The 12402-nt window shown below is 41.1% G+C and overlaps 1 protein-coding gene across 1 annotated transcript; it reads right to left on the bottom strand.

Moving 5' to 3' along the window:
• Positions 1 to 9695: 9695 nt before the first annotated feature.
• On the bottom strand, positions 9696 to 10206 carry LOC311056850 (histone H2A-like). The gene has a single exon (XM_084073688.1). The coding sequence runs from the start codon at positions 10189 to 10191 to the stop codon at positions 9805 to 9807; it is 387 nt and encodes a 128-aa protein (XP_083929814.1). The 5' UTR covers positions 10192 to 10206; the 3' UTR covers positions 9696 to 9804.
• Positions 10207 to 12402: the final 2196 nt, after the last annotated feature.

Below are 12402 nucleotides of genomic sequence, written 5' to 3'. Positions count from 1 at the left end.
TAAAACATACATGCAGACTCACATTTCTTTGAAACTTTGCAGAAATGTACAGGGTCATTCCAAATATCACTGAAACCAATCTTACTCCAATTGGCCAAAAGGGGGCGCTATAGCAATTTTTTGAAAAGGCAGACTTTAAACAGGCATAAGTCATGCCTCGTTTGGCCGAAAGTCGTGAAACTTGCTTACACATGTGCCTTGACTCATGAGGAACACACGTATCGATTTGACCATTAAGCTCCGGCCTTAGATTTTCCGCAATTTTGAGCAGTTTGAAAAATACTTGTTTTTGCCAGTTCTGGCTTAACCGTGCATACGCTTTTTACGAAACTCGGCCATATGGTAGATGCTCATGAAAAACTACCAAGAAATAATTCTCACACTCATTCATCAAAGGGTGGCGCTATAGCACTCAATTGAAAGTGCCAACTTTGAACAGGTACAACTCATGCCCTGTTAAACTTCGATACACACATGCGTCTCTTCATGCCCGACAACTTTCGTGGTCTGACTTTTGACCTCTGACCTTTAGATCGCCCACCATTTTGAATTATATGAAAAACAGTCATTGGCTCCTAACTTCTGCATTTTTTCACTTATGGAAAATCCGTTGGAAATTTTTGTAGGCAGTGGTCCAAAGTTCATGTGTAAAATGTTTCGTGCAGATTGCTCAAAAATCCCAGGAGGAGATAGATTTTAACTATTACAGTTTTATGAAAATTATTCATCTGTGCCTAAAACATACATGCAGACTCACATTTCTTTGAAACTTGGCAGAAATGTACAGGGTCATTCCAAATATCACTGAAACCAATCTCACTCCAATTGGCCAAAAGGGGGCGCTATAGCAATTTTTTGAAAAGGCAGACTTTAAACAGGCATAAGTCATGCCTCGTTTGGCCGAAAGTCGTGAAACTTGCTTACACATGTGCCTTGACTCATGAGGAACACATCTATCGCTTTGACCAGTAAGCTCCGCCCTTAGATTGTCCGCAATTTTGAGCAGTTTGAAAAACACTTAAACCCAGGATTTGTCAGCTATTTGCGTGAAACTGTATCATCTGTGTGATCTCCTTTTTCACAGTTACTTATCTGTTGGGCCAATGGCGTCTCCCTTAAATGAAGGCCTCACAATCTCAGGGTCGCCAGTTCAAGCCTCACTTGATGCAGACTTAATTTAAGTTGAATTGCAAACAACATGACTGTATCATTGAATACATGTGCAACTGTTAAAGGTAATGATGAAATGCTTCTTGGAGAGAGTATGTTTTTGCAATGTATGACAAACTTCATTGTGAAAATAACCGATCTACAATCTCAAAACTTTTCAGATAGCAACATGTTTCTGAGCTTGTAGATCGGCTGCTTTCACTGGTTCACTTTTATCTTCAACAGATGACCTCAGCCTGGACAAAGCTATAGCCCTATAGGTAGTGTCTCAGCCTGTGAATCCAAAGGTCGAGAGTTTGATTCCTGTCAATGGCAATAGGTTGAGATGTCAATGGGTGAGGTTTTTCACCTGGGATTGCCCCCCTGCGTCCTATATATGACCACCTCAGCTGGGTTGGGCTGAAAAGAATATTCGCCTGTTGGAATCATTTGCTTTGTCTCAATTTCAATCTATTCCCTTTCCATGTCTTATTGTGCTATTATTGCACTTTGCTTTTTGTCTGTCTGTCTGTGGGTGGGTCATTCCACTTTTCAATTGCATTGCACAAAACATAACTGCATCAAATAATGCATGTGCAATTGTTAAAGATAACATGAAATGCTAATTTGAGAGTATTTCATGTTAAAGATAACATGAAATGCTTATTCAAAAGTATTGTTGTCAAAACTCTCTCTCTTCAATCTATTCCGTTTCCATGTCTCTCTCTCTCTCTCTATTCACTGGCCCCGTATTATCGCTGCTTGCAGCTATATTTGTAATTGTTTTTTGCAACTACTGAACAGACTGCTGTAGTTCCGCGTGCATCACAGAAGGGGTCGTCACCAAGTTACTGAGACTAGGTAGGAAACACCCGTGCGCCTTTGAGAGATATGCATTATATTTAAATAAATTTAAATTTAAATTTAATTTTGAAAAGGAAAACTCCCAGGTGCTCTTCCTTTAAGAGTCTGTTTCAGGGACACATCGACAAATTGCTGTCCTGGCCTGGAATTGTAGCTGGGACAACCAGGGGCTTTTCTTAAGGCTAGTAATAATACTTCCTGTACTGTATGGAATTATCAACAAAAAAAGTTTTAATAGCATTTTCATCATGGAAATGATCACTGCAGAGTTAAAAGCAACGTGATTGACATCTGCTGGTGAAATAGATGTAGTGCAGTCAAGTGGGGAATACAATTGAATATTTTGTGCATGTGTCAAGTCTAGGTCAGTGTGTCTGTTATTATTAATGACACGCGCGCACACACACACTTTATTTAGCTATTTGTGTACAATAGGTTGTGACGCTGGTCCAGTTGCCCCATGTTCTGTTGTAGTTTTGGTGTGTGGGCCTTATACAAAATGTTGTACACCAACAATTAGGCCTGAATAAAATGTCCACTTGAGGAAACTGTAATGGAAGAACACATAGGTATTGAAGTCACTCTGTTGTGTGCAACCCTCCTATGAAAGTTCATGTACACATTCCCATGACAACAAGGAAGAATGTGTGAGGTGTGACTGACTGACAATGAGGAAATTCGACATGGCATCAACAATGAACAAAACATTCATGTGTCAGCATCAACAATGGCCTCTAGCTTCCTTCCCATATATTATATTGCACATACTAGGCTATTAAAGTGCATGTGTACTTCGAATGTGAAGATCAGCTTTTTCTTTCTTCTTTATTCAACAGTCTAATGGCCGTCAGGTAAATTAAAGCCGTTTTTAAACCCGACAGTGAGACAACCGCAAACAGAAACTGGTTTTAATGTGAACATAGCATGCAGTAATGCATGGATGGTGTGTCACTGAAAATGGGGGAGCTGGAACAGTAGTACTCTTTGGACAATTATTTGCACTGTGGAAGTGGAACTGCTGTGGAACACAATGTACCCATCTCTGGGGACACAGTGTTCAAACAAATACGAACAGATCTGAAAAGGCAAAGACACGAAGTTATGTAGACAAACGTATTGTAGCAGACCCAGCTGGACATGAAGGAGTTGAAGCTCGACTGATGAGTTTATGATTTTTATTCGGAACCCAACGTGAAAACTAGGAACAGAAAACATACAATCAGTGTTGGGATAGTTACTAAAACAAGTAATATGTTACTTATTACATATTACTTGTTTAAAAAGTAATGTAGTTACTTTACTTATTACTCCCTGCCAAAAATACCTAGTTACTTATTACTTTAGTTACTTTTTTTTTCTCGCCCCCAATAATTTGCATCCTTTCTCCCCAAAAGTCTGACTTTGCATTTTCAACATTAGCAGTTGTTTTTTTCTCTTTTCTGCAGCCTACATTGTAAAATCCTCATTGTACACTCATTTGAATTATATTAACACTAAGACTTTTACAGTGTATGAATTCATAACTTACAGACTAAATGAAAACCATTTGACGACTATGAATTGAATACTAAGGACCTCAATGGAAACAAGTATTTTATGTATTTTTTGCCTAATAATATATATAGAAAATAGCCGACCTACAAGCTTACGGCGCATCTTCATCGGTTAACAAGTCGCTTATAATAAGCAGACATGGCAACACTGTTTGTTCCGGTTTAAGGGCGGCCCGCCCAAGTGCGCAACGTTTCCGTATCCGCTCTAGACCGGATCAGCAAGCAGCCTGCATAGCAACTCGATCCCAACCAGTCTACCATTATATCAATGGACCAAAAACAACACAGGATCAAATAAGGCTCGTGAAAAAAAGTAATAAGTTACTTTTTGAAAAAAAGTAAAGGTAATATTACTCAAAACGTGAAAGTAATTAGTTACGTTACTAGTTACTGGGAAAAGGTAATAATATTACTTTAAGTTACATATTACTTTAGTTACTTCCCAACACTGCATACAATACATGCAGCAAAAGTCAATTCACAAACATCATTGCATCAATAAACCTGGCAAAACATATCTAAAATTCATATAAACTCCTGATCATTATGAATACATTAGACATTATCCCATACATTAGATAGAGCATACATAAACAACCATAAGAAACCAATAAAACTCAATTAAGCATCCAGTGACAATAGTACCAAAAACATTTATACAAAAATAATACCCTTTTCCCCTTCCAGCTAGGCGCTAATGCAGAGTTCTGTAACTTTCCGTCCTTCTATTTGACCATCCTTTCAGGTCCATTATTAGACATGCAGTCTATGTGTGACGGTGGCCAGGTTGTCACATGTGACTTGCCACTTCTTTCTAGAATGCTGGCACTCTTTACTCTTTCTTAATAAATAAATAACAATACACATTAAACTCACAATAAAATATCAGTTGCACAATTAAGTGCGGGGTGCGTAATTACTGTGAGAATAATAATGATTGTCAAATACTGCAAGACTACGCCACCCTTTTATTTAAGAGGTAGGGTCCTCTGTAACACTTTCTTAGGCTATTCACAGGTTCGAGTTTACCCAGGTAAGTATAACACTTTTGAATGAGAACAACACTTTATAAAATATCCCTCGGAGAAAACTGGACGGAAACAGGTTTGTATAAAAAGGTAATTAATTTTATTGTCCTAATACAACGGCATCTATAAGCCATAAAACAATGAAAAGCATAAACAAAAATATAACACTAAAACCCTCAACCTCCTATGGCGCCCGCTAACTAACTAAAATACACAATCACAGGAACTCAACAACAAGGCTTAAAACACAGGGCTTGTGCAAATTTAGCAAATAAATATAAATCTAGCATAAAGTGCCTACTTCTACTGAACCAGTAAAGTGACAGGTGCTGATTTAAAGTGCTAAATACTCATCACGGTTTGAATGCAAAAGGTGGGGAATGTCCTTATATGGTTGTAATGGATCGGGGGTTTAGGCCAGGAATCTCTGCCTCTTCAGTTCTTCGTATGCGCTGCCTGCAATTATAGAAACTAGAACCAGTTCATCTGTTCAATGTAACTTCACATGGGAGGTTTAGGACCGTGGTTTTATAAAGGTAACGTTGCATAGGAAGGTACTTACACGCACGCCAGACTTAACGTCTGGCTATGAGTGTGTAGAGCGCGCAACGTTATCGCCACTGGCCGTCTCCTCTGCTCCTTGGTTCGGTTCGTCTCCTTTTCCTCCCCGTCGCTCTCGTCTACCGCTGCGGCTTTTTGTCACTGGAAGCGGGCACGTCTCAGCTCACCGTCCGCTGCTTGTGGCTTGGTGCGTCTCGCTGTATCCTTGTTCTCCACCTTTGCTCCGTGGCTCTCCTATACCTGTGCACAACCTGCTCCCTCGGCTGTCACCTTCACACTGCCCTGTGTGCCTGTCTCTCTGCTGTCCAAATGCCCGCGCCCACTTTTGAACAGTGTGGACCACACCCTATCCTACTCCCATTCGCTCTGCCAACAGCGTGACCTGGGGACATTGGCTGGCTGGAGTCACACGGTCAAAGTCATGCAGCCTATCATGGGGTTCATTGTCAAGTGTCTCAGGGACCGTGGGGAAATATATTGCCAGGTTAAAACGTTCAGTGAGAGATTACATAGGATACATTTAAGATGATGGTTATTTTCAGTGCATTATACAGGTTTTTACGCATCAATAAAATAGTACAACATTTATTTTCATCACTGGTTTTTGACCCTGTCACATATGTGCAGTCTTTCCTTCCGTGCCGTCTGTAACAAACATTTCTCCTGCTATGCTGTCACTGAACTGGTTTAAATAGCCCCCTTTCAGGAAGCCAGCCGCCCTGACTTCCGTGTTCCGGCTACAGCCGAAAGAAGGGTGTACGCAAAGATGATTTTAAACTCTCCCCTGTGTCAACAGATGAGGTGTTTAAAAAATTGAGTGCACTCCAACAACACAGAGCCACAGGTCCCGACAACATCCCCGCTAAATTTCTAAAAGACTCAGCCACCTCCATTGCTCCAATCATTACCCACATAATAAACCTCTCCATCATACAGGGACGGGTCCCTAACGACTTCAAAAAAGCAAGAGTGACCCCTCTGTACAAAAAAGGAAACCAATTAGACCCTGGCAACTACCGCCCTATTTCTATTCTTAGCTCCATCTCGAAAGTCATGGAAAAAATAGTCTACGAACAGGTTGATAAGTACCTTGCCGAAAAAAATCTAATTTACGAATTCCAATATGGTTTCAGAACAAACCACTCCACTGACACATGCCTTCTCTATTTGAACGACTCTATCAAACAAGATGTCGACAAGGGCAAATATTGCGGCATGGTCATGCTGGACCTCCAGAAGCCTTTTGACACCGTTAATCACCCAATTATGATCAATAAGCTCAAAGCAATAGGCTTTGATGACACGTCGGTGAAATGGATGAGATCCTACCTGGAAGGGAGGGAGCAAGTGGTGGAAGTAAACGGCACCCAGTCCCCTCCCCTCCCAGTGACTTGTGGTGTTCCTCAAGGAAGCATACTAGGACCACTACTGTTCCTGATATATGTGAATGATATGTCTTCAGCTTGCGACTGCAAACTGTTCCTGTTCGCAGATGACTCGGCTCTGCTGGTCTCGGACAGGGACAGGCTGCAGGTTGAGAAAACTCTCAGCACTGAACTCAACAAGATCTGCATCTGGCTGTCCGACAACAAACTCTCATTACACCTGGGTAAAACTGAATCCATCCTCTTTGGGTCCAACCCTAACCTTAGAAAGGCTGAGAGTTTCACGATCAAAGTGGGTGAAAATGTTATCACAAGAAAGGAGGAAATTACCTACCTGGGTTCCATCTTGGAGGCTAACCTCTCAGGTGACAAAAACGCTGAAAAGACGATCAAAAAGGTCCACAAAATAACACGGAGGATGTGGAGGCTTGTTCGTAAAGTCAGTAAGAATACTCTGAAGATTCTTGTAGGGGCCCTCATACAAGGTCATTATGATTATGCATGCACTTCATGGTATCACAACACCTCCAAGGCCCTTAAAACAAGGCTCCAAACATCCCAAAACAAACCTGTAAGGCTACTTCTTGGCCTCAATTACAAAACCCATCTAACCCATGCCCATTTTGCTAGGATTGGATGGCTTAGGGTTGAGGACAGAGTACAGCAACTTGCTATGGGCCTGGTCTTCAAGATACACCACAACATTGGGATCCCCCTGTATTTGTCAAAATACTTCCAAAATGTTAATCAAGTCCATGATCATAACACCAGAGGCAGCTCCACAAACCATGTTCAACCCAGATTTGGCACAACAAAGGGAATGAACTCTTTCTCATGCTATTCATCTAAAATGTGGAATGCCCTACCAAAAGGAGTAAAGGAGTGTAAAACCCTACTCACTTTCAAAAATGCCCTAAAGATACACCTTCAGGAGGCTGCAATTCAAAAATGGCCCCTGTCCAAGTCCTAACCTACCCCATGTCCTAACATAACCTACCCCCCCCCCCCTCTCTCTTTCTTTTTTTGTACATATTTTTCACCCTTCATACCAGTAACCTGTAAACTGATTGTATGACATTCTGTATAGTAGTGTGTATATCTGTCTGTCTCTTATATGTCATCATGATTTGTGTGCGTGGGGATCTCATCTTAAACAAGCTACGTGCTTAACTGAGCTATCCAGTTTAGTAGACCTTGTATTGCGAATTTGTACTTCCATGTACTGTTATGTACTGTCATGTACTGTTCTCATGTCTTACTAAATAAAGTACATCAATCAATCAATCAGCCTTCAAAATAAAGGTTTGGCCGTACCAGGGTCCGTTACACGTATTGCAGTTCAATGTCATTAATTGTTAGCCATGCTGAAATTCAATTAATGTCCATGCGTGGAAGAGACAACATAGAATTAACTATTCTCTATTAAACTTAATTGGCATTTTGAATATTATAGCTTCATTTCCAAATTCCTTTATCCAGTGGATTAGGTCCTGCTCATCCAACCCAAGTGCATATTATTTTAGACACCAGTTACTGGCCATCATTACGGTGGTTTATTACTATTAGCAATTATTGCTATCAGAATATAGCCTTTAACACTTCCTTAAAGATGCGTGTAGGGATAACTCTTAAAGAGAAAATATGGGTGGCTCTTAAAAGAGCCTTTGGGTTGTTGATAGGTCAGTATAGTTTATCCGCCGAATAAACCTTTTCAGAGCATAAACGACATCCATCGCGGTCACGGTCTTTCTCTTGGCGTGCTCGGTGTAGGTGACGGCGTCACGGATCACGTTCTCCAGGAAAACCTTGAGGACACCGCGAGTCTCCTCGTAGATCAGACCGGAGATACGCTTCACCCCGCCGGCGGATGGCGGGCTTGGTGATCCCCTGGATGTTATCGCGAAGCACTTTGCGATGGCGTTTAGCGCCTCCTTTACCAAGACCCTTTCCTCATTTTCTAGCTTCTGTTGATATCTAGCCTGTCTGAATTCAAGAGATTCAAATGAGAACCGTGATATGATTCCATATTGCAGAGCATATCTATTTATACCAAGTAAGACGACGTAGTTGAGGCCAGTCGTTCTGGTTGCATAGCATACTTCCGGCAGGGCAGACGCATACTATATGGGCTGTTACTGCCCTCTGCAGTTCAAAAGGGGAAAATCAAAAGACTTTCATGCGCTCCTTCAACATATTGTTTGCACTTTCTCATTTTTTGGCCCGTAGCCCCGTACATCTACATACACGTTCATATTTCAAATATAAAGTGCTTACCCCATGGCCACGGATGTTACAATTATGTACGGCCCCTCAGAAGTACCCGTATCTTCCGTATTGTTCAATAAAAAGCATTGCAATCCGATTGGTGGCCATTTTCTCCGTTTTTTCTCCATTTGCTTTCAATTTCGCGACCTTATCGGTTGGAAGGTGTATTGCACTCTGATACACTATAATTCTATGAGAAAATGGTCACCGGTCGGATTAAAATGCTTTTTATTTAACAATATGGAAGATACGGGTACTTCTGAGGGCTCTGACATGGCATCCGTGGTTATGGTGTAAGCACTTTGTATTTGAAATCTGAACGTCTATGTAGATGTACGGGCCTAAAAGGGAGAAAGTGTTGAAGTTCATCCATGGCGGTCATGACAGATGACTGACTTGGATCTCCATGGCTACTCATGCTTCAACATGCTGTTGTATATATGCAAACAAAATAATGTATTTCCACACCACACCTTAGTGAAGAATTAAGTCTGAATTCTAACAATACCTTATGAGCCTTCTATTTTCACAAAGTTCCTTTCTCTACGTTAAAGGTAATTATTGTCACGTATACATTTTGAAATGAATCCATGAAACATTCTGGAAATATCCTGTTTCTTTGAAATGTACTACCGATCCTGTTAACAATTATTAAATTATGCAAACTTGACTGGTTTATGGTATTTTTTTATGTTGCCTTTATTTTTAGAGTTTACCTATTGCGTTTGCTTGTAGGGAGGCATTTAATGCCCCGTTTATTAGGTCATTTTTTAGAATAACCTATTGTTGGCAGGTGTTGAAAAGCTGGACCAAATATCAGATAAAAAATTTCCGCCATTAGTTTTATATTACAAAAAACACTTTATTTTTTGTACCTTGCTTCGGCTATATTCTGTTGTAGTGTTCATTCCACAACTAAACTGAAGGAATCGCTTCTCTTTTTGGATAAAAGTGAGTGGCTCTTAAAAGAGCCGTTGTTGGGGTGTTCAAACAATGTGGTTATTTTGACTTGGCAGCTTTCTCGGTCTTCTTGGGGAGCAGAACAGCCTGGATGTTGGGCAGCACACCGCCCTGGGCGATGGTCACTCCACCCAGCAGTTTGTTCAGCTCCTCGTCGTTGCGGACGGCCAGCTGGAGGTGACGGGGGATGATACGGGTTTTCTTGTTGTCGCGGGCTGCGTTCCCAGCCAACTCCAGGATCTCAGCGGTCAGATATTCGAGGACAGCCGCCAGATAGACCGGGGCGCCGGCACCAACTCTCTGGGCATAGTTGCCTTTACGCAGCAGCCTGTGGACACGACCCACGGGGAACTGCAGTCCGGCACGGGATGAACGGGTCTTGGCCTTTGCTCTGGCCTTTCCACCGGTTTTACCTCTTCCAGACATCGTAACGTTTTCTATGTAAAGTGTTATGGCGATAACTTTTGCTAAGTAATAGTGACTCACCGGGGTTATATCAGGTTTTAGGCACGAGTTGATTGGCCAGCTCACCATTGAGTTGTCCCGTCCATTCATAATACAGCTCACCGGCAGTCAACATTTCATTGGCCAGCTACTCCTTGAGTTGTCTCGACCAATCACATTAGAGTTCCTGTAACAAACTGAATCTTGTTTCGTTTGCACATCCCATTACCACCATGTATAACCTGTCTAGATCCCCAAAGCTAACAGGATAGGTGAGCACCAAAACATTCTGCCCACTAGGGAAAACTGGGCACCTTGGACGAGTGGGCACTAGGGACATGTGGGCATCTGGATGAATTGGCAGTGGCACTATAGGGGTGGAGAAGAGTGGGCACTTGGAAAATCTTGGCACCAGGAAGACTGGGTACTGGGGAAACACAGTGGTTGTTCCATTCATGCGTATTCTTTCAATGTATTTGCATTTACAAATGCTGTGATTAATCCTACCTGCTAATGGCTATGGCCACCTTTTACCTGCCATTGAATATGTGAATTCACCTGTGAATGAGCACATTTTCATCATTAAAGCCGTGCTTTCCATTGTTGACTGAAAATTAAAAAATAAATAATCCAAACAGGTATTAATGGAGTTCCGAATGAAATTCAGTCAATTCCCAAATTAACACACAGGGTGATGGTGTGTATGCTACAGTCAGATCTTCTCTCACAGTCTTTCTCCCTCTCTTCTCTTTAACTGTCATGCAGTTTGATTTGATTTGATTTGATTAATTTATTCGCACAATAAAAAACAGTACAAAGGTAACATTTTGTTTTTTTAAACACAGAAATAAGTGCAGGTGAGAAAGGAAACCATAAAGGGCTTATACAAGGTTCTCACCTAAAATAATAAACAAGTAGTAAGTTAAACATAGTAATCAAACATAAGACACGACAAACAACAAGCACCTTGTGTGCAGTTGAATGTGTGGGTTCAACCCACACATTCAACTGCATTCAATTGCAGAAGTAGGGCTACATTATATGGTAGAAGCAAGTGGAGAGGCTTGATTCATCAGTTCACATTCGCATGTGCAAAAGACTTGTTTCCAAGCTAGACTGTGATGAAGTTCTGTTAAATCTTGATCCTATTTTAATGAATAAGCTATATTTATATAGCACATTTCTCAACAACGTTACACAGTGCTTGTACAGATAGAACCAACAATTAATCAAAATACGACAGTAATGCAAAAAAACAGTAGTGAGTTATATCAGATGACAGAGCAGTGAAACCATAGCATAAAATGAACATGGTTGAATTTGAAGCACTTGCTTGTTGTTTTAAGAGGATAAAGGGCCTTGGTTTAAATAGGGTTTTGAAAGAGATTTAAAACTGGATAGTGGGCTTGATGTCCTCTGACAGGTCATTCCAGAGTCAGTCTAGGGGCCTTGATACCAAAAGCCCGGTCACCTTTGGTCAAAATGCCAAAACTGATTAAAAAAAACAATTCTAAGTGTTTTAACTGGCCACCCAAATCAAGTGGGTTATCGGTATAAAAGTGATATTGCACAAATTTTATATCTATACGAAGTAATTGTTTATCCCCCAAAGTGCCCACTGTTCCGGGTGCCCACTCTTCTTAGTGCCTAGTTATCCTGGTGACCAGATTTCCCTAGTGCCCACTCTTCTCCACCCCTAAATGCCCACATTTCCCTAGTCCCCACTCTTCCTAGTGCCCACCTCTCCTGGTACCACTCTTCCTTTTGCTGTATTTAACATGCAACTTAACCCTTTGTTGACCAGAGCCCCCTGGGTTCCCTGTGTTCTATGTTCCCCGCTTACATTATAGCGGCTAGCGGGTTGTAAGCGGGGAACATAGACACGCTCCCCACAAGGTACATTGTGAACTTTCAGAGCTGCTATTTTTGCTGAAAGTTTTCCCCATCGGAATAGGGAAGCCAGGGTTCATGTCATATTGTATATTATTTATTTTTATTACACAAAATAAACCATCGGGACAAGTGATGTTATAGTTTAACACTTTAATATTTACAATAATGTATTTGTGATAACACAAATAGTGAATATTTCTTTGTAAGAATGGACTCATGTAAGAGGCAGAACGTACAGTTACAGTTACATGACATGGCCCATAAATGTAATTATTTTATACACAGTAAAATCGTCAGTGT

Source organism: Gymnoscopelus microlampas, assembly GCF_963454915.1.
Source record: "Gymnoscopelus microlampas genome assembly, chromosome: 12".
Taxonomy (NCBI): domain Eukaryota; kingdom Metazoa; phylum Chordata; class Actinopteri; order Myctophiformes; family Myctophidae; genus Gymnoscopelus; species Gymnoscopelus microlampas.
The sequence above is the reverse complement of the archived record's forward strand: the minus strand, read 5'-3'. Positions and strand labels throughout refer to the sequence as shown.

Coding starts and splice junctions, on each gene's coding strand:
- LOC311056850 (XM_084073688.1), bottom strand. CDS start 10,191: ATGTCTGGAAGAGGTAAAACCGGTGGAAAGGCCAGAGCAAAGGCCAAG.